At 44.1% G+C, this 22,865-nt stretch overlaps 2 protein-coding genes across 3 annotated transcripts; one reads left to right on the top strand and one right to left on the bottom strand.

The window, feature by feature from the left end:
* Nucleotides 1-2,833: 2,833 nt before the first annotated feature.
* On the top strand, nucleotides 2,834-8,014 carry LOC125546597 (dnaJ homolog subfamily B member 4-like). The gene is made up of 3 exons (XM_048710797.1): nucleotides 2,834-3,125; nucleotides 3,216-3,640; nucleotides 7,446-8,014. The coding sequence occupies exons 1-3, from the start codon at nucleotides 2,967-2,969 to the stop codon at nucleotides 7,879-7,881; spliced, it is 1,020 nt and encodes a 339-aa protein (XP_048566754.1). The 5' UTR covers nucleotides 2,834-2,966; the 3' UTR covers nucleotides 7,882-8,014.
* A 5,034-nt stretch (nucleotides 8,015-13,048) lies between these two features.
* LOC125546584 (jasmonate-induced oxygenase 1-like) lies at nucleotides 13,049-17,766 on the bottom strand. 2 transcript variants are annotated; one of them, XR_007300655.1, is made up of 4 exons: nucleotides 17,195-17,766; nucleotides 16,752-17,088; nucleotides 13,715-14,086; nucleotides 13,438-13,566 (listed from the first exon to the last, which is right to left on the bottom strand). XR_007300655.1 is itself a non-coding variant. In XM_048710795.1 (3 exons), exons 1-3 carry the CDS (start codon nucleotides 17,677-17,679, stop codon nucleotides 13,312-13,314), a joined length of 1,077 nt encoding a protein of 358 aa, XP_048566752.1. In that variant the 5' UTR covers nucleotides 17,680-17,757; the 3' UTR covers nucleotides 13,049-13,311. The 2 variants fall into 2 exon arrangements, 1 of the variants encoding a protein (XP_048566752.1); XM_048710795.1 differs by lacking the exon at nucleotides 13,715-14,086 and having other exon boundaries at nucleotides 13,049-13,566; nucleotides 17,195-17,757.
* Between the last annotated feature and the right edge of the window lie 5,099 nt (nucleotides 17,767-22,865).

Genomic DNA, 22,865 nt, shown 5'->3' with positions numbered 1-22,865 from the left:
GAAATAAACACACACACTAATAACTGGTAGACCAGATAATTCTATCGGTACCGAGCACGAAAGTAAACTGCCGAATGAAAAGCAATAAAGTAGAGTGGACCACTGGTGCTCGATGGCGACAGAGAGATTTGGACCAGTTCACCCTTCTACCAAAGGAGTAGTCTGGTTGGAGGGGCTTGTGATTGAATACACGAGCAAACCTCTCTCCGTCCTATTCTCCTTCAACTCGGAGCTGATCAGACTCCAATTGATTTCACTCATGGTACTTGTCGGCGATCTCCAAACCTTCGACAGACTTCTTAGTGAACCATAACTACTCTTGGTTGCTGAAGAATTTGCTTGGTGAAGACAATTACTCTTCGTCACTCAAGCTGTCACTTATCCATCTAGAGAGTGCGCAGCTCTCAAGAGTAATAGGTACAAGGACCCTGACTCGGATCAACTGTGATGCTCAACCACTGTCTAAGTTTCGGCTCTTGATTTTCTCTCGGTGGATTTTAAACTCAAATATCTCAAAGAGGGGATGCTCAATCAATCTTCTTAGAAATCTTAAGTGGAGCAGCCAACGGGCAATGTTGGAGCGGGGTGACTATTTATAGCCGCAGCCTTCCCTGATGGGAAATGACCAAATTGGACATGTAGATCAGTCAATGGTCGAACGACACATTTCCAACGGTCGAATTCTGGGCACAACGATAGCATTCCTTACCGAGCAAGAAATGCTATCTCCTCAGTCTGAAAGATATCTCCTGCAACACCGAAGAACAATGTCTTCTTTTGATAGGTAATCATTAGAAGCATAAAGAGATTTCTCTCAGTCTTCCATAGGTTTCGGCTAAGCGTCATAGTGGACCTAAGATTAGAGAACCTATACCCCTCTTAATAGCACGAAGGTCCTACGACTCAAAAGAGAAAGACAAAAGAATAGCGAAATAAATGCTACATCCTCACTTCGCCTTCAATCTCCTCGATAGCAGTCCATTTTTCCTCGGACACTCCGAACAGATAATGCTTCACGTCAGCAATAATTTTTAAGGGGTCAACTCCTTCGGTAGAATCTTCTCGCATACATGTCTTCACAAGATGTAGCCCATCCTTCTTTGGAGCGCAGATATTCTTCGGTGAACGAATACATCATTCTCCTCGGGCTTGCATGGGCTATTTCTCTTCGTGTGCACTAGCAAACAAATCAGTCTATGCATGTTTCTGGCAACAATCTTCAAAATACAAGGGGGCAAAACATTGCACTAACAAGATCCCTCTCCCCGGAGCCACAAACGGACTTCAGATCAGGGTTCCCGACGAAGAACATGAGGTGGCGGTGGCTCCATATCATAAAAAGCGATGAAACTTTTTCTTTGTTTTTTTCTCATGAAGATGGAATATATAGTGTTGGAATTAGGTCAGACAGAAGCCCAGTGGCCCCACAAGCCTGGATGGTGCTGCTTGGGGGTGGTCGTGCCCCTGGGCTTGTTGGCCCTGGGTGGCTTCCCTCTGGTAACAATTTGCTCTAGTATTTTTATTTATTCCAAAATAATTCTCCATGAAGTTTCTTCCAATTTTGAGAACTTTTTTTGCACAAAAAACAACACCAAGGTAGTTCTACTAAAAATTGCGTCAGCCCGGATTAGTTTCACTCGAATCATGCAAATTAGGTGGCAAAACAAGAGCAAAAGTATTTGAAAAAGTAGATATGATGGAAACATATCAGTGACTGAAACACCACTCATAAATACCCTCCTCCACTTTTTGTTGGGACAATTACTATTGGGATACTTACATGAAGGTGCTACAATACCATGTGTGTCATGCGTATGTTATGTGCCTAATGGGAAGATGTGCTGATTGAAACTAAAAGAGCAAAATGAGAAATTACATGTTTAATGGATGGCTACTTAAAAAATTATAAGTGTTGCACTAGTGCACCGGTCTTTTGGGGGCTTAGCACAACGACTTCCCGACTGTCTACTACAACAAGATTTGCCCGACTCCTTTGAGGGAGAGGCGATGACAGCGGCGCGTCTTCGGCTCGCTCTAGTGCTTATAGTCGTCGCTAGGTGATTCATGGATCAGGTTGTAATTTTTATTACCTCTAGTGTTCTCTCTATTGCCATGATTGACGAATAGATTGAAAATTTCTCTCACAAAAAAAAACAAATGCACGTTCCATGAAATATCATTGTTGGAAAAAATGCATAAGCTCTAGAAAAGGCCGCAATAAGATACAAAGACGAAAACTTGATGACCATAAAGGCTGGTAAGAGAGAGAAAAAAAGGTTGTATATGAATGAAGAGCGAATATCAGCTCTCAATTAGCAGTTAAGAAAGAAAAGTTACCATTATTCTATGGAACTATACAAAGTCAAACTATTGATAGATTTGTTAAATTAAGTCATAGTCCACAGTCCACAATTGTAGGCGGGTGGAGAAATAAAGTTTCGAAACCGACTGGAAAAATATATCAAACGACGATAAAAGCAACATTTATTATCTAAAAATCTCTACGAATTACAGGCATCACCTGACACAACTTGTTACAATTAAGATCGAGAAATACAAAGTTAGATCATTTCAGCAGATAAGAAGATAATGCTGGACCCAAAATCTCTTTCAGCCAGTAAAAATATATTAGTAATAGCTATGGATAATAACTATTTTCTCAAATATTCTTATGCACACATACTAAATACAGGCAAGATGGTTAAGCTTTGTTTGAGAATATGTACACATGATTCGATATAGCAAGAATTATATGTGTCTCCAACAACAAATAGAGCAAGAAGAGTCCCTCACCAAAACAAATAACACAACAAAAAGAGAAAAGCCCAAAACAAACCCCATCTCATCAAGGACGAACAGAGGGGAAGCAAAACCCTCGTCCTCCCCCCTCCCTGTCGTCCGCAACCAGCCAAAGCCAATCCCAAGTCGGGAGCCGCAACCACCTGCCGCATCAGCCGTCGCCGTCGATGGAGGCGGACTACTACAAGGTGCTCGGCGTCGGCCGCGGCGCCACCGACGACGAACTCAAGAAGGCCTACCGCCGCCTCGTCATGAAGTACCACCCGGACAAGAACCCCTCCCCGCAGGCCGACACCCTCTTCAAGCAGGTCTCCGTGGCCTACGACGTACGTCCCTCCCTCCCTCCATTGCCGCCGCCGCCGCCAAGAACCCTCTGAATCTGTCGCCTTACGGTCTCTCTCTCTGTCTCCTCGCAGGTGCTCAGCGACCCGGATAAGCGCGCCATCTACGACCAGTACGGCGAGGAGGGGATCAAGGCGGGCGTCGCCCCGCCCTCCCCCTCCGCCGCGCACGCGCACGGATTCGGCGGCGGCCCCGGGTTCCGCTTCCATCCGAGGAGCGCCGACGAGATCTTCCAGGAGATGTTCGGGGGTTCGTACTTCGGGCAGGGGCCGCGCGGCCCCTGGAGCGGAGGCAGCGCTCCGCAGTCTGTCCCGGGGTGCGCCGCCAACGCTGCCGCCGCCGCCGCTGCAGGATTCTCTCCAGGGTCAGGGGAGGCGTCCGGAGGGTCGGCGAGGAAGGGAGCGGCGATCGAGCGGCAGCTAGCGTGCAGTCTGGAAGACCTGCACAAGGGCGCCACCAAGAAGATGAAGATCTCCAGGGATGTCCTCGACTCCGTCGGGTGAGATGGATTATTTTGCTCTTTCATTCTCTACTCGTCTTGTTTCTAGACTAAATTAATCGGATCCATTGGTAATTAGTTTTTAAGCATAGCATTGTGATATGATAATTAATTTCAGTCTGATAGTGGTAGCAACGTTCTTGCCTCTTGGTATGTTTCTTTTCCATGCAATTTGATATGCCTGTGTTGGCTAGAGGAAAGTCTGTGCCTTTGTGCGGTAGCTCTTTCTGTCACCGGCTGACTGCTATTTCTAAATAGTCAATTGATCGAAGAAAATAAGGGCAGCAAAAATTAAGGACCTAAGAAGGAATGGTTGAGAAGGGAGGAATTTGATAAGACATGTTGGATGAGAGTAGAGGAGAGAGGGTGGGAGATTCAGAGCAACACTACCAACTCAAAACTGACATGTCATGTAAATCATAGACGGACCTTAGTGTGGGTAGGTCCATGATGCTCCTGTTGGAATGTAGCCAGTGTTTAGGATATCGGTAACCGGTTGCTGCTCGGTTGGGGGCCGAGTGGAGATTAATCGGTTAATCGGCCTATTAACTGAATTTATCGGTTAGGTTTAACGAGGGCTATATCTATATATCCTAGGCTACATAGCAACATGCACTGTACTAGATGTCTAGATATGTTATTGTACACATTAGTAGCAGCACAACAACATACATACACATCATTACCAGGAGAGAGGAGGCTCCTGGAGGAGGGGGGAGGCGCGGGCTTGCTGACTTCACCGGCGGCTAGTTGGGGCAGAGGCGGCTGCTCCTCTAGGACAAGGAGTGGGAACCTGAACACCTAGATCGCGGGGCGGCTGGGAGAGGGGAGGGGAACAGGCTACATTTTGGGCCAGATAAGCTATGTACCTCCTCTGGCAGTTAATCGGGTCACCTGATAATTCGTCCTTTTATCGGCTGTCAGACCGATAAATTGGTTGAACCATTTAATGAGCCAATTAGGGGTTATTTAATTTGGTGAGGTGCCGAGTAGCAGTTAACTTGAATATTGGCCCGTATTTTGAACAGTGAATGTAGCCTCTCAGTACTTCCCCCTACTTATTATGTAGTTGTATATTTATAGACAATGACCTAGATGCCCGAAAAAAAGCATGAGCTCTAGGCTCTAGCTCTTATTGGTGTGGTTTCTAGTTGGGCAGTTTAGACCTTATCAATTAACTTTTAAGTTTGAGCAGCACATGACATACACGATTTCCTTGGAGTGGGCAATATGCTTTTGTTATGACATTGAGATGCTTACGTGGCTCATACTTATTTCTCAATTTGTCTGGAAGAATTTATTCATTGTCCACTGCTTATATCACTATTTTTTTCAATGTACTACCTCTGTAACAAAATATAAGACGTTTTTGCAGTTCAAATTGAAATTTGAAAGGCAAAAACATCTTATATTTTGATACGGAGGGAGCACTGGATTAATCTGATCTATGTGCAACCAAACACGGTGTCTCTGTCTTCTAGTAATATGATACCTTGTCTTGAGTAAAATCATAAATTCTACTTTGACAACCTTTCCAGTTTTAGAACAAATCCTCCTTTTAGGCACTTGGGCAGAAAGCCAGAAACGAGTTAGTCTATAAATAAGTCAATTGTTAGTGTTATAGCTCTATAGCATTTACTGGTACCTGCACGTATCCTTATGTGCCTTTCTGTTTCCATTATATTGTTTCTCATTACCTAATGTATTTGCTCATAAATAAAAAGGTCATTACCACCTTCCCGCCTAAAGATCCAACACGGAAACTGTTTGAGGATGGAATTTTTTCATGTTCATAGCACATTCTTATTATTGCTGCAATTATGGATTCTCTTAAAAAACGAGTTTGGAGGGTTTTACCTTTAGAATCTAATAAGCGAAAATGCATGGTGGGGGCATAATGAGCTTCTTTAATAAGCTCTCCAGTTCATAAATAAGGAAATTTTTAGACGGTTACATGGTTTTTCAGGATGTACTAACTTCGGCCACTTATTTCTGGTAGTGTTATGTATAAAACAGAATAAAATTATATACTCAGGAAAGTACTTTTAGAAAACAAATCTATGAGTATGGTTTTGAAGTTTATAATCCAAAATTTTAAAATGGTACTCCCTCTGTTCACTTTTATAAGGCGTTGAAGACATTTCAGACAGCGTGCAAAGCAGCCCATTTTCAGTTGTCTGAAATGACTTACAAAAGTGAACGGAGGGAGTATTACAAGTAAAAAATAAAAGAATGTTTGAACTAAGATATGTCCAGAACATCACTTTTTAATGAACTGGAGGGAACAATAGGCTAAGGTCTCAACCTTCAGTGAGTTAAGTCATAAGCCCAGATCCTACTCCGTACAACAGATATCACAGATGTTAGGGCTCTGACATTTGAGAGTGATTTAGTAAAGATCATCAGAGGTAGACGGTTTGTTTTAACTCAGAACCCAGAATAGTTATATTATGGTGTAGTGTTTATTTTCTGAGGTGTTTGTGTAAAATGGTTCAGTACAACAGTGCCCTTTTTATGCTGTGTTTGGCATCGAGGTGGATTGTGATAATCCAGCTTTTGCCTATTTTTCTGTCTGGCTGACCAACTTTATTCAGCTTCCGTGGCTATTTTTCCACAGCAAATTATATAAAATAAGTTCATCACAATACACTTAAGCAAACCGCAAACAAGCGTGGGTTTCTGCCATGCAGACTGAGTCTTTGACGTATACACACCTATCCGAGAACATGAACTGTGACGATTTTGAATTGAAGCGACCAGGTCATGTCTTTGATGTAAAATATATATTTTTGACACATATTGAAGGACAGTAGGTGGGTTTTTCTTTGCTCCAATGAACATATGTATGACGAGTTGGTTTCTGGGTTCCTCGCAGAAAAACAATCAGTATCTGGATAAGTATAATTGTTTCAAGGAAGGCCAAATATGAGATGTTGATCACCTAACCTATTATTTTCAAGGAAGTTTATTACAACATAGATGCACACACTCACACACCACACACATGGAGTAGAAATGCTGCCAATGCATGAGAATTGCTACTTGTATATAGGTCCACTCTGCACCAGTTTACCTAGCACATTTAGTTAGCAGGATGGTATGTAGCAATTGTTTGAAGTTGCCTATCCCTGTATGCTTTGCTTGCACTTCCTCCCCAGTTAATCGATGTGGACGCAGAGGGATTGATAGTGAACCAGTTCTTCTAAAAGGTACTAGTAAATGCGCACGTGCAACGCACGTTAATATTTAGGCAATATATTAATTGCACGCGGATATTAGGTATGTTATTATTTGTGTGTTAATTGATTAGTGCAATATTTGGTATGATATTAATTGCACGTTAAACACGTTGAATGCTCGCCATTGGAGCAATCTAGGTCGTTGGATTGACTTAGTTTGATGGCCGAGATCAGTTGGATCTGCCCCTTTGGGTCTTTTTATATTGGTATAGATATAGATATAGATATATATGAAAAAGGAAACAAATATACATGGTACTATAGAAAACTGGAACTTAACAAATTGTACAGATGCAGCTTGTTTGCCCTTGTTAAGGTATTCTGAAGTGATGCATATCTGCAGTATAGCTTTGCCTATCTGTGATTGATGATTATAGCAGACAGTATTTGTGATTCTAGGGTATTCATTTACGACACACTGCATGGATAAGGCTTCCTAGTTTCGTATGTCAAGTTGGTATGATGCCCTAGAGTTGCTAAAGTTTTAATTTCCAGACAAAAAAAGGATCTCATTATTTACATATCTTTCTTTTTATGGAGACATATGTTGATGTTCCTTTCTGCAGGAAACCAATGAGTGTGGAGGAGATCCTAACAATTGATATCAAGCCTGGATGGAAGAAGGGCACAAAGATCACCTTCCCCGAGAAAGGCAACGAGACACGTAACGTCATACCATCAGATCTCGTGTTCATAATAGAAGAACGGGCACACCCGAAATTCAAGAGAGATGGGAATGACCTTGTTTACACGCATAAGATCTCCCTCGTGGATGCTTTGACTGGCTGTGCAGTCCAGCTGACAACTCTGGATGGGCGAAGTTTAACCGTTCCCGTGAAGTCTGTCATCAGTCCCACCTACGAAGAAGTTGTGCAGGGTGAAGGGATGCCGATCACAAGGGAGCCGTCTAAGAAAGGTAACCTAAGGATCAAGTTTCAGATCAAGTTCCCCACCGCTCTAACAGCTGACCAGAAGGCAGGGGTCCAGCAACTTCTGTCTTAGCTGTTCGTACAATGTGAGTCCACGTTCTTTTCCTTTTGTTGAGCAGTTGGGAATAGACGGTTGACATGGTTACAAGAATTGCTGAATGTAAAATCACTATTTCATGCTAGTGTAAAGCGCATGCTTTCCGTACTGTTTCCAGCTTGACTCTTGATTGCTAAAATGCTAACTGCTGACATGCTAGCAGCTGTTCGCCTAGTAGTGGATCTGCCTTCCTCTTAGATTATCTGATGTTTCTGAAGTTAACAATTGTGGGGTATTATTCAGATTCTTAGTTTCACATTTGCTACGGGATGTGATAGTTCCTCTTATCGTGTCCCAGTCTTCTTGGCCTATTTTTTTCCCTTCAAAATTACCATGTTTCTCCTTCACAAAGATTTTGCTATGTTTATTCAATAGAATCAGGCACTGACTGGGTCTTATTTCAGCCTATGTTCTGAGTGAAATGCTTACTGATCTACACTCTCTGTTTCCAAATATAAGTTCTTTTAGAGATTTCAATAGGAACTACATACGGATGTATATAGACGTATTTTAGAGTGTAAATTCACTCATTTTGCTCCGTATGTAGTTCACACTGGAATCTCTATAAAAAGACTTGTATTTAGAAACGGAGGGAGTATATGGGTGAAACCTGAACCTGAGGTTTCATCCAGTTCAACAAGATAACTTGACTAGATTTTGCCGCCGCTCTGCATGGACTGGGATGTCTTTCATCATTTGATTTTGCTGTTACATTAGTTTTGGTGTATGCTGTTTCCGATGATCACTGATCTTGGTCCAAGAGAGATAGACACGGGCCTCGTCGCGTCGACGATCATTGTCGGTGCAGGATTTCATGTCGATAAACAATGATTTCTGGGCGCTTTTCCATCAGATAACACTGGCAACAAAATGAATTTCTTTCGTAGTAATCAGATGGTTGCTATCGGTAGCGGGACCACCAGATCTAAGGAGGGAAAAGAGCATGTGTTTAGACCGGGGGGGGGGGGGGGGGGGCATATTTTGCTTTCCCATTGTGCCTGCCAAGCGATTCTTTTCTCATCCTAATCATTCTGAAAAGTACACCTTTGGCTGAGCTGCGGTGCCGCATCGGCCAAGAAGAAAAAGGAAGGCGATCGCCGGCGTGCGTGGCTCCAATGGATTTTTTGGGTGAGCTGGCAACACGTAGAACATGTCCTTCATTCGTCTTTTTTCAACAAAAGATGTGATTGATGCACGCACATGTCGTTGACAAGCGCCGCTTTAGGAGCGATGGTGTTCACGTGCATGCGATAGAGACCGGGAATATTTTGTTTCTTGCATCAACTGGACGGATCGCGGCAAATTCTTTCCTCATGGACTTCTATTTTCTCTTTTTTATGTTATTTATCTATATTTCAAAAAGGAGAAAGTGGCACCGGCGTCTGCGTTCCAGAAACTGCTAGTAGTACAACCATTACCATCGCATCTCCTCGTCTTGGGATGTATCCTGATTCTTTTCTCATCCTAATTCTGAAAATTACACGTTTGGCTGAGCTGCGCTGCGGCATCGGCCAAGAAGCAGGACGACGATTGCCGGCATCTTGTTCCAAGGGATTTGAAGGAGGACAACAATAATAACAAAGTTTTTAGTATCAAACAAGTTAGAATAGATTAAAGGTGAAGTCTATGAAATCGCGCAACCAATTCATGGTTCTGCCACATGGATAGCAAGCTTATACGTATCTTTGTTCATGGCTAGTTCTCTGGTGATACTTCATTCCTCCAGATCTCTTTTACCGACTTCTCCCATGCCAAGTTCGGTCTATTCCAACCTCTCTTGACATTATCAACATGCTTTAATCGTTCGCTATGCACTGACGCTTCTGGAGCCTGCGCTGAATATGTCTAAACCATCTCAGACGATGTTGGACAAACTTATTTCAATCGGTGCTACCCCAACTCTATCTCGTATATCATCATCTCAGACCCGGTCCTTTATTGCGTGGCCACACATCCACCTCAGCATGCGCATCTCCGCCACACATAACTGTTGAACATGTCATTTTTAGTCGGCCAACACTCAACGCCATGCAACATTGCGGGTCGAATCGCCGTCCTCTAGAATTTACCTTTTTTGTGGCACTCTCTTGTCACATAGAATACTAAAGTTTGGCGCTATTTCATCCATCCGGCTCTTATTCGATAGTTCACATTTTCATCAATATCACCATTCTTCTACAACATTGACCCCAAATATCAAAAGGTGTCATTTTGAGGCACCATCTGTCCATCAAGGCTAACATCCTCCTCCTTCTCATGCCTAGTAGTACTAAAACCCCACCTCATGTACTCGGTTTTAGTTCTATTAAGTCTGAAACCTTTCGATTCCAAGGTTTGTCTCCATAGCTCTAACTTCCTATTGGCCCCCGCCCGGCTATCATCGATTAGCACCACATCATCCGCAAAGAGTATACACCATTGGATATCTCCTTGTACATCTATCGTGACCTCATCAATCACCAAAGCAAAAAATATAAGGGCTCAAAGCTGACCCCTGGTGCAGTCCGTTCTTCATCAGAAAGTCATTAGTGTCACCGCCACTTATTCGAACACTTGTCACAACATTATTGTGCATGTCCTTGATGAGGGGTAATGTACTTTGCTGGGACTTTGTGTTTCTCCAAGGCCCACCACATGACATTTTGTGGTATCTTTTTGTAGGCCTTCTTCAAGTCAATGAACACCATATGAAGGTCCTTCTTTTGTTCTCTATATCTTTCCATGAGTTGTCGTATCAAGAAATGACTTTCATGATTGACCTTCTAGGCATAAAACCAAACTGATTTTTGGTCACGCTTGTCATTCTTCTTAAATAGTGCTTAATGACTCTCTCTCATAGCTTTAGTGTATGGCTCATCAACTTAATTCCATGGTAATTAGTACAACTCTGAACATCCCCCTTGTCCTTGAAGATTGATACTAATATACTCTATCTTCATTCTTCCGGCACCTTGTTTGCCTGAAAAATGACGTTGAAAAGCTTAGCTAGTCATACTATAGCTATGTCTCCGAGGCCTCTCCACACCTCAATGGGGCTACAATCAGGGCTCATCACCTTGCCTCCTTTCATTCTTTTTAAGGCCTCCTTGACCTCAAACTCCGGGATTCACCGCACAAAACGCCTGCTGATATCATCAAAGGAGTCATCCATGTCAATGGTAGAGCTCTCATTCTCCCCATTGAACAACTTATCGAAATACTCCTACCATCTATGCTTAATCCCATCGTCCTTCACCAGGAGCTGGTTTGCTCCGTCCTTGATACATCTGGCTTGGTCAACATCCCTTGTCTTGCTCTCTCGGATCTTGGCCATCTTATAGATGTCCCTTTCGCCTTTCTTCGTGTCTAACTGCTGGTAGATGTCCTTATACGTCCGACCCCTTACTTCACTCGCAGCTCGTTTTGCAGCCTTCTTCTGCATCTTGTACTTCTCGATGTTGTCTGCACTCCTACCTAGGTATATGTGTCTAAAACAATCTTTATTCTCCTTAATAGCCTTCTGGATATCATCATTCCACCACTAGGTATCTTTAGTTTTGCTTCTACTTTTCTTGGACACTCCACACTCCTCTGAGGCTACCTTATGAATGCAAGTTGCCATCTTCGTCCACATATTGTCTGGATCACCTCCTTCCTCCCAAGGGCCATCCTTAATGACCCTCTCTTTGAACGCCTGAGGTACCTCCCCCTTGAGCTTCCACCACTTCATTCTAGCGATTTTGACTCGCTTATCCCTCTGGACACGAATCCGAAAGCGAAAGTCAACCACCACAAACTTATGCTGAGGGACAATACTCTCTCCAGGTATCACCTTACAATCTAGGCACGCACGCATGTCTTCTCTTCTTCAGAGGATGAAATCAATCTGACTAGAGTGTTGACCACTACTAAAAGTCATTAGATGTGATTCTCTCTTCTTAAAGAGGGTGTTAGCTACGATCATGCCATAGGCTAGAGCAAAGATTAAGACATCTTCCCCTTCTTGATTCCTGATGCCGTAGCCAAATTCCCCATGCACCCATTCAAAACATGTGTTAGATGTACCCACGTGCCCATTGAGGTCTCCTCCTATGAAGAGCTTCTCACCAACTGGGACACTCCTAACCATGTCCCCCAGGCCTTCTTGGAACTCCCCCTTAGTGTTCTCATTGTAGCCTACTTGCGGTAACATTGAGAACTAAGTCCCCAACTACGAGCTTGAACAGGATAATCCGGTCCCCATGTCTCTTGATGTCTACCACTCCATACTTGAGACTCTTACTGATCGAGATGCCTACTCCATTTCTGTCCGCGGATGTCCCCGTGTACCACAGCTTGAAGCCGATATCCTCCACCTCCTTCGCCTTTTGTCCCCTTCATTTGGTTTCTTGGACGCAAAGGATATCAACTCCTCTCCTCACCGATGTATCAACTATCTCCCGAAGCTTACCTGTTAGGGCCCTACGTTCCAGCTACCTAAGCGGATCCTCCTAGGCTCGGCTAGCTTCCTTAACGCTTGGTGCTCATCGAGTCAAATGCGAAAAATCCTTACTCATTTTCACTACACTCAGGATGCGCCGACCCGATCCTTGCTCACTTGCCACTGTATCCAGATCAAGATACGGCGCATCACAAGGGGGTGACGACCCGACCCTTACCCATTTGCCACCATACCTGGATTCCGATGTGGCGCGTCGCTGGGTGGATTACGCCCCAACAAAAATCAAGAGACATGAAATTTGAAGGAGTGGGAAAAAAAGATGTGACTGCTGTCACACATGTCTTTGACAAACGCTGGGACGGAGCGATGGGCGATCTATCTTGTTCACATGCATGCGACAGAGATCGGGCATTTTTGTTTCTTCAATCAACTGGACGGGTCGATGCATCTTTGAGGCTGTTTGGATTGTGACTATTTTTGCCAAATATTGCCACATGATTTTTGCTACACTTGTCAAACTTGCCTTAGTTAAGTTGCTTAAATTGTTAGCCACACTTTGGCTTGACTAAATGAATCTTGCCATACTTTTTGTGTCTATGACATATGGGGTTTACTGTTCATAAAAAAAATCCGTGCCTTAGGTATGGCTAGAACCAAACACCTACCTAACTTGATCAAATTTTTCTAAAATTAGGTGTGGCTGGAAACCAAACCGCCCCTTTATCTTGGCAAATTCAGGCCACACTTTTTTCCTCGTCGCTATCCATCATCTTTTGGACTTTTTGTTTCTCCTTTTTATATTATTTATTTATTTCAAAAAGGAGAAAGTGCCACCGGCGTCTGCGTTTTTAAAAACTGCTAGTAGTACAAACATGGCATCTCCTCGTTTGGAGATGTACACCGTTCTAATTAAACACTCACCACCAGTAAGCCATTTTTATTGGAGGCTCTATGATGCCGATTAACTGGTGGAGGTACCATCATCATCATCTGTCTTCATGGGCCTTGAGCGACTCGACCTGGCTCTTCCCGCGGGGGCCGTTCCGCCGGATGTAGAGGCGGTACTCGTCGAAGGTCATGGGCTTGTACAGCGCCGGCGTCCCCGGTGACACCAGCTCCGCCATGGGCGCCAGCGGCAGGTCGCTCCTTGGGTTGTAGAACATGGCCACCGACAGCCGCTCCGCGTCCGCGTTCACCATCACCCGGTGCTCCACGCTCCGGTACGTCGTGTTCGTCAGCACCTGCGTTGCATTGCATATCACACGTCCAAACCATAAATAAATCAACAAAAAAGCATAAATAGATGCAGTGGACGTGACAAAAAACCACCGAAAAACGTAGCCTACTTTTCAAAGCTTTCAAGACGGGAATGATGATCCGTGCACGTACCGGCCTGGCAATGGAACAGTAAGCGCCGTGGTCCTTGGGCCGGGCTGGCTGGTCGGTCGAGCCAGCGGGCAGCGGCATGTGCCAAACGTGCAGTTCTTTCTTCTGCTGACCAAAATAAATCAGCAGAGGGCAGCAGATGGGCGGTGGCGTCCGTGTGCTGCACCAGCAGAGCATGCAGATTGCAGGGATCCTCGGACAGCTAGCGAGGCTGTCTGGCTGGTTGGACCCCGCCATATGGCGCGCTGGTGGCCAGTGGGTCAAGGTCAGATCTGAGGGGACAAATGGCACGTGGTTTTGCATTTATCACTTTGCCCTAGTATTCTCATGCTGTATCGTTCCATGCAAGATCCGCCCGGCCTTCATTGCCGCCACCTTGATACGAGTAGATGTCATCGATCGGTCCTCACCCATGTGAGAGATGTTTCGTTTATTATGACAATATATCTTGGACGTGAGTATGTGATCCCGAGCTCCGGTGACCTCGGATGAACAGTAAAATTCAAAAATATAATCTTGCCCTAGTATTTTTTTGAAGTTTACTGTTTATGCGGGATCACATGAGTACTTTCGCAATATATCGACCGTTTCTATACCCTGGATTTTTTCTCTAAAAACAACATTATATTTTATCCAAATCAAACTGCGAATGTGATCCGACCATATCTAACTTCTGATTTCCACAACCTTGTACTATTTGACGAGCTCAAGACACAGCACACCACAGCTACTTCCTCCGTTCCTAAATATAAATCTTTGGAGAGATTCCACTATAGACCACATACGGAGCAAAATAAGTGAATGTACACTCTAAAATACATCTATATACATCCGTATGTGGTCTATAATGGGATCTCTACAAAGAGATATATTTAGAAACAGAGGGAGTATAAGTTAGATCCACGGAGCTTAAATGAAACTAGCATGGATTGTCTGAGTTTCACCGGCATGCACGGAGCTCGATGTGTAGGCAAGATTTCGGCCACATCCAGCCCGGTTCCTTCAGATTCGTTTTCTTGAATACAGTACTACATATGCCTGCCTCTACGCCGAGCGAGAGTGCCGTTTCATGCCTCCTCGCGTAGCGATGGACCACGGTAGTACTCCTACGTAGCGCGTGGCTCGACTGTGCATGGTACGGGTACGGCACCATCGTCCAACACAAGCCAGTAAAAACGCACGCGACCGTGTTCGTGCTACATGCACAACCACAACCAGACGAGATGTGTCGTACCACTACGTGCTGTATCCACGCCTTGGACCAGCCAGCCAGCCAGCCAACACGGCCGGCCGGTCGGTCGGTCGGGCCATCCGTCCGGTTTTAGCAACGCCGTATCAGCTAATCGAGCATGAGCTCTTTTTTCTCAACTTTTTTTTAGGGGTAGCTCTTTTTTCTTAACTGAGAATCAGGCATGGGCTTTCAAAGAAAATAAAGTAGGCGACATGGAGAAAAGTGATATACCCCGACGTGTCATTTCATGTCATGTCAAGATGAAATTACGGCAGGAAAGCATGGGAGAACCGAATCAGCCGTGAGTGAGCCGGCACGTCAAGATCTGGCTAAATATTATACGGACTCGATAAATAATTGCGAACGTACGTAGCACGTTGCCGCCCACATGACATGACTGCACGGCTGCACGTTGGCGCATGCCTAATCAGGAATACCCGTCCCATACTGTGCTGACTCCGCCTCGTGATCGGTACCCTACGTAGCCAATCCCCCGATCGGTGGGGGACGGGAATCGACGCATTCATTTCCACCGATCGCACCACACCCTGTCATTTCCACTAATCTCACCTAACGGCTTGACTCATTAACCTAAAAACTGCTTCATCGCTTTAGCACGACTGTTCATTCCAAATTACTGCAACTACTTTCTACTCCTCACTCGCGAAAAAAAAACTACTGTACTTTCTACTACTGCATGGCTCCCACGTGCATATTACTATGTAATAAGCCGACCGGATAGCACAGCTAGCCGGTGCAGGTGACGCCTGACCGTCGGATGGCTCCAAGTCTCCAACCGACGGCTAACTAACGTACGACGTCGTGCGGCGCGTGACCGTCGGAGGGATCCAATCCACGTACGTCGGGATACAGCTTCGGTGCCTTAAAGGCATATGCCTTTGGATCACTGATATGTGGACTAGCTATCTATTGGATCCACATGTCATAGACACAAAGGTTTGTAGATGCCTTAAGACATCGAAGCATCGTCCCGTATGTCGTCATGCATACCTCCGCAGAGCACGTGGAAGCTCGCGTCCGAGAACACAGTGTAATATAGGCATATAGCTATGCAAACCGACGCGGCAAGTTGACCCCGGAAAGTAATACCTCTCACACCTGACGCCGCCGCTCTCATCACTGCTTTAGTTAGCTTTCTATATAATACCATGTTGGTACGTACGTACGTATTAGTTTCTCGTACGTAATAGTACATAGGGACACGTCATGCCGCTGGCTGACAGGTGGGTGATAGGGCCCGCGGGTCAGCGGGAGAGCCCGGCCAGCGGCGTCGAGGGGCTGCCGTATACGTACGTGGCGACGATATCTCCCTTTCGCCACGCACGGCGATATAGATATGGGAGGATAACGGCAAAACGGGCACGTGCTTGAAATGGACACGTGACGCATCCCTGACCTACCACCCCTACCCCTAGCTAGCCTAGCGAGAGGCTCGGGCACAGTGATGGCAGCGCCGCTACCACGACGTCGGCATCACACTTCGTTTCAGCAAACGGAATAGCACAGATCAAAGCAGATCACGGCCGTTGGAGTCGTAACGTATAGCGCTCTAATGGCGATCGATGGGTGCCGTCACGTATAGCCCATGGCCGCTCGTCCGTTTTTCCGGCTGGGATGAGCGCCCGCAGGTTCGTGGCCACCACACGTGCCTAACTACCGGCCGCAAAAATGGCAGAGAAAACAAGTAAAGTAAAAGAAAAGCGGCGTGCATGTGTGCAACATGCATGGTGGTTGTGCATGTGTGTGTGCGCGCGCGCGCGCGCGTGCTCGGTTTTTAGCTGTTGGTACCTGGATCTGGTCCCCGACGTTGACGATGAAGGCGTCGGCGATGGGGTCGACGGTGACCCACTCGCCGCCGCGGCCGCGCACCTGGAGGCCCCTCACGCGCTCGTTGGCGAGGAGCACCGTCATGCCGCCGGGGTCCGAGTGCGAGGAGAGGCCCAGCGTCAGCTCCGGCTGCGGGCACCGCGGGTAGTAGTTCACCCGCACGCACACCCCGGCGCCCTCCGCCCCGCCGAACTCCTCCTGCAGCCTCCCCGGATTGACGCCCAGACCAGCCGACATCGCCGCCATCAGCCGCTCGCACAGCGAGGCCACCTCCCTCCCGTACTCCTCCGTCGCGTCCCTGACGACCCGCCAGAATAATGGAGGTTAGGCACACAGTTGCACCGGCGGGCTTGGCTGACTAGAGTGTGACGGTACGGATGTATGTACGGACGGGCGTGGATTACCGGAGGTCGGGAGGGAGGTGGGGCCACTTGTCGGCGGCGGAGAGGCTGCCGGGCGGGCGGAGGTGGAGGAAGTAGTAGTCGCCCCAGTCCAGGACGGCGCCCCTCTCCACGCCGAGCCGGCTGCCGTACCCTTCGTACGTCGCCGGCGAGTTGGCGTACCGCTGCTTGGCCTCCACGGGGAGGCGGAAGAACCCGCGCCACGCGGCGCGCGCGCGGCGGAGGAGGTCGCGCGGCACGCCGTGGTTCACCGCCTGGAAGAAGCCCCACTCACGGCAAGCCTCCGACACCGCCCGCGCCGTCGCCGCGCTCCCGTCCGGCGACGAGAGGTCCACCACGGGGATGCTCACGCTGCCGCTGGTGGTACCGTCGTTGACGGACGGGCGGTCGTGCGCCGGCTTCACGTAGCGGTCCGGGATGGTGGCTGCGCCGCTCTCCGACAGCGACTGCACCCGCACCACCGGCTCCGGCCAGCCTGCGGCTTCCATGGGGCGCCACCGGCTAATAAGCTCGATCGTTGCCGCAATGCCGCTCGGCCTTCTCGTCGTACTCGTGGCACCCGGGTTCGCTTGTATATATAGGATCGGTCGCCAGCTCTGCCTTTTTCTCCGGTTTGTCTTCGTGTGTGCTTGGGGCGGTAGTGTATACTTACATGTTTCAACTACAAATTCGTTAGATGGCAGTTGAGATCAATCAGTTCGTTAATCCGTTGGGTTAGTTACATAGTTTATGCACCTCGCAAAGAAAAAAAAAACCAGGAGTACATAGTTTATGCAAGTGTTGCTGATCGGCGTGGAAGCCGGGGAGTAAGGCTGGTCGTGATGGTAGTATCATGCATTCTAACTGGCAATTTTGATGAGATGTCGTAGAATTAAATGAAGAAAGAGGGAGTAAAATATCATATCATGATACCGTATCATAATAAATAACATGCTAGTACGTGTCGTGCATAGCAATAAATAAAGTACTCCCTCCGTCTTATAATATAAAAGCGTTTTTTACACTAGTACGGTGTAAAACGCTCTTATATTATGAAACGAAGGGAGAACTACATGATACTAATATATGATATTATGTATTAGACTAGCCACAATAAGAGTTAATTACATCCGTAATACATAAAGTTACAGTGCGGTAACAGAATGAGGTAAATACACCGCAAGTCATAGAACTTGCACGCGACGATCAGTTTGATGCATAAACTTGTAAAATACATGTTTTTGGTCATCTAACTTGTCTTTCCGTTCATATATGATGCTTTCTACCGTACCATGTGCACGCAAAAAAAAAACATGGCAGGGCCCCACTATCAGGGGATGAGGCAATGGGTAATCCGCGTGCACTGTTATTTTTCTAAAGCACCCTTGCATTTTATTTATTTATGCACAAAATCCTCAAATAAAATGAAAAGTGCTAGAGCAGCAGCAGGATTCAAATACACGCCCCGCTAACTTAGATAGCCACTTGACCTCCTTACTATTGACGTTTATAGAGCACAATTAGCTTTATATAAGATAAACCGTACGAGTTAAAGTAGAAACCAAACGAGAAAAGGGCAAAGCACCGGTTCTAACCTATGACCACATAAGCTCGCCACGTGTGCGAGCGCCAACCATCTGGCCACATTGACATTTAAATAGATAAACACAATTTCTCTTATGTATTATTTCTTTCTATTTAAGAAAATTACTTATATTCTCCATAAACTTTTTGGACAAATCAACTAGATTTTGTTTGAATTCAAGTAATTTTAAATTTAAAAATCTAGATAGGAAATATAGTGCAGACTGAGTGTACATATTTTTTGGACAAACCAACAAACATTTTGTATGAATTCGAGTAATGTTAATTTAAAAATGTAGATAAAACAAAGTATAGTGCAGAATGAGTGTACGTATTTTTTGCACAAACCAACAAACATTTTGTATGAATTCGAGTAATTTTAAATTAAAAATGTAGATAAAACAAAATATAGTGCAGAATGAGTGTACATATTTTTTGCACAAACCAACAAACATTTTGTATGAATTCAAGTAATTTTAAATTAAAAATGTAGATAAAACAAAATATAGTGCAAAATGAATGTAATTTTTTAACTCAAATAATTTTAAATTTCAAAATCTATATTAAAGAAATCATAGGTGAAAATGAATGTATGTAAATTTTCGGACAAAACAACTCATTTTTTGATTGAATTTGAATAATCTAGATAAAATAAAATAAAGTTCATAATGAATATACGTAAATTTCTTTCATACAAATAAACGTAATTTATTATGAATTCAAAAATCTAGCTGAAAGAAATTATATGTGAAGAAGAATGTACATCTTTTTTTTGGACAAATCATCTAATTTTTTGTTTGAATTCAAATAATTTAAAATTGAAAATAAGATAAAAGTAAATCTAGTGCCCAATGAATGTACATATTTTTTTGGGGCAAATCAGCAAAATTTTGTTTGAATTCAAATAATTTTAAATTTGAAAATCTAGATAAAAGAAAATATGGGTCAGAATGAATGTACATATTTTTTGGGGGACAAATCAACTAATTTTTATTTGAATTTGAATAATCTATATAAAAGAAACATAGTTAACAATGAATGTACGGAAATTTCTTTCAAAGAAATCAACGAAAAGAAATATAGCTAGACAAAAGAATATATAGTGCAGAATGAATGTACCTAATTATTTTTCGAACAAATTATCAGAAAAATTGTTTCAATCCGAATAATTTTAAATTTGAAAATCTAGAGAAATGAAAATATATTCAGAATGTGCACCTTTTATTTTAGAGGTGATATACCTTAGTAGTCCAAATGAAATACCAAATACGATCAATTGCGGTGGATAGGTCGCTAGCTCCATTCCAATTGGTCCTTGGTTAGAACTCGCTCGTCCCATTTTTTCCAGCCCAATATATTTACAACTTACACTGACCGTAGGACCCAGGCACCCAGCGGACAATTATTGTTGGAGTGCTTTTGCAAAACGTAAAAAAGAACGAGCGTGTTTCCGGAAAAATCATCACGTGTACTAGCCACTAACAATGGGCCCAATATATTTACAACGTACACTGACGGTCGGACCCAGCGGACAACTATTGTTGGATTGCTTTTATAAAAAGTAAAAAGAATGAGGGTATTTATTGAAAAAACGCCGGCCATTGGTGTGCCATGTAGGCAGCGAATACACCTGCGTACGGAAAATTTGACCGTATTTACACGCCCGCACAAGTTAGATGACTAGAAACATGTATTTTACAAGTTTATGCACCAAATTGACCGTTGTACACAAGTTCTAAGACTTCTAGTGTATTTACCTCTAACGGAATCATACATAAACTGAAAAACCCCATAAAACTAGTACAACAACTTAAGTAACAACACATTTTAATACATTTCCGTCAAATTTGACGGACGCCCGCTTGTTTTCCGTTCTTTCTACATACGTTGGCAACATTAGCATGGCAGCGGGCAGCGGCTGTGTATGCGTGTGGGACCCATGTGCCAATGGTACGGATAAAGAAATAATTAAAAGAGAGGCATGCATCGGAAGGGAATCGGACCCGCGACCTGTGAAGCAGGTACGACAACAACTCACGCGCACTGACCAGAGGAGCCAACGTTGCTGGCTTTGCTTTGAGATAACCCATATGTTACTGGTTCCGAAACAAAGAAATAGAACGGATAACATAAATCAGGGCATGTACAATGGTTAATAAGATAGTTTTATCTTAAATTTTGCATGTAATTTAGAGATAACAAAAATAACAGTTGATTAAAACGGTGCGGGATTCAAATACGGAAACCATTGTTTGCTCGCATGCAACAACTAGACTGACAAAAAAAGATCATCATTTTTTTTTCTGAAATGGACTCAAGATCTATTAACGATCACCTTTTTTTTCAGATTGCTTACCACATGGCCATGTGGTAACGATCACCATCTATGACATGGAAAAAAGTTTCAAAAAATGAGTTACTATAGGATAATTTGTACCAAAATGGGACATAAAATAATTCAGATCCTTGCACTTATTTTACATTGTCTTTTTCTCATGTGAGATTTATGAGGTTATAAGAGCAACTCCAACGCATCGATCAAAACTATCATCTTTTTTTGTCTGCTAGCAAGTGTGCTGACTGCTGGCAAGTGCGCCAACATAAACTGTGAGTTTTTTGTAGGCTGGCATGGCTGCCGACATGACGTGGGGGCGCTGGTATCGGTGCTGGCATGAATTATAGGCCGTTGGTATTTTTTTATTACTTCTACTTTTGGACACGGATAAAAAATGGGTCGGCCGGTTGGGCACACCGGTCAGACGCACGGCGCACGGGCCAAAATGCCAATAGCTGACCCAAACGGACGAAAGTGAACAAACTGCTTCTTCGTTTTGGTTGACGTGTTGGATTTGCTTTGAGTTCTTACCCCTTTGTTACATATGTGAATCTTTTATACACATTTACTATATACTCCTTCCGTCTGGTGAAGAGTGTACATCTAGCTTCAAAATTTGTTTACAAAAGAGTGTACTTCTATCTTCTCAATGCACTTTGAAGAGGGGAGAAATACTTTTCTCTCATCACATAGTAATCAAGACCAATAGCAATCTAGACATGGTCTTTTTAATTTTTACATGCACTTAGCTCATTGGGGGTTGGGTAATTAAAAGGAAAGAGATGGTGACTTGCACCTTTCCAATGCATTTTTTACTCAACTTTATAATTTGTCTTAAAATTTCTAAATGTACACTCTTCACCGGACGGAGGGAGTACATTGGAAAAACTTCGAAAGCAAAAAAATGCAAACATTGGTATGGATTTTTCATACAAAATATGATCATCCACGTCATGGAAAAAGTAGAAGATGAGTAATTTGTACTGGATTACATAGCTCAATAGATGAACTTTGACCTCATCATAGCAGTAAGTTTTTCTTGCTCAAACTATTACAAGTTATGTTTTTATACATTCATGTTTCAAAGTTCAAAAAATCAGTTCTGAATAAGAAAAGAGATTTTTTTTTAAAATAAGAAAAGAATTACACGTATGTAATGTGGTACAAGGGCAAAAGAAATGCATCCCTACATTAGACAAAAAGTTCCGCAGGGGGGGTTCCTAGTTCTTGCTATCGTGCGAGCAAAACAGAGCTCTTTGGTTCGAATCAGCACTCATTAACACGAAAAGAAAAAAAGAATTAGCACCTTTGTTTCATATGGGACTACTAATAAAACCTCAATGTACTTACTCAAAAACGTCAGGCATTGTTGGTTCGTGTAGTCAGTACGCGCGCGCGGCTGAGACTATTTGGTCCAAGGTCGCCGTTTCGAATTCGCTCAATGCAGACCATTGTATTTCTCCGTCGCACTGACAGGACTGACAGGTGGGTCTCACACACACAAATGGAGATAGAGCACGGGCTGCTGCCAGCCAACGTTGCCACCTAGGTAGAAATAACTGACGACAAACGGCGTCAATCAAATTTGACGGAAATGTATTAAAACGTGTCGTTACGTAAGTTGGTGTACTAGCTTTATGGGGTTTTAAAGTTTATGTATGATTTTGTTACCGCGCGGCAAATTTGTGTACTACGGACGTAATTAACTCATCATTAAATATACAAAACATTGTTCCAAATCAGCGGACACAGTTTTGAGATTAAAACACATTACAT

This window comes from Triticum urartu, chromosome 1, assembly GCF_003073215.2.
Source record: "Triticum urartu cultivar G1812 chromosome 1, Tu2.1, whole genome shotgun sequence".
In the NCBI taxonomy this organism is placed as follows: Eukaryota; Viridiplantae; Streptophyta; class Magnoliopsida; order Poales; family Poaceae; genus Triticum; species Triticum urartu.
The sequence above is the reverse complement of the archived record's forward strand: the minus strand, read 5'-3'. Positions and strand labels throughout refer to the sequence as shown.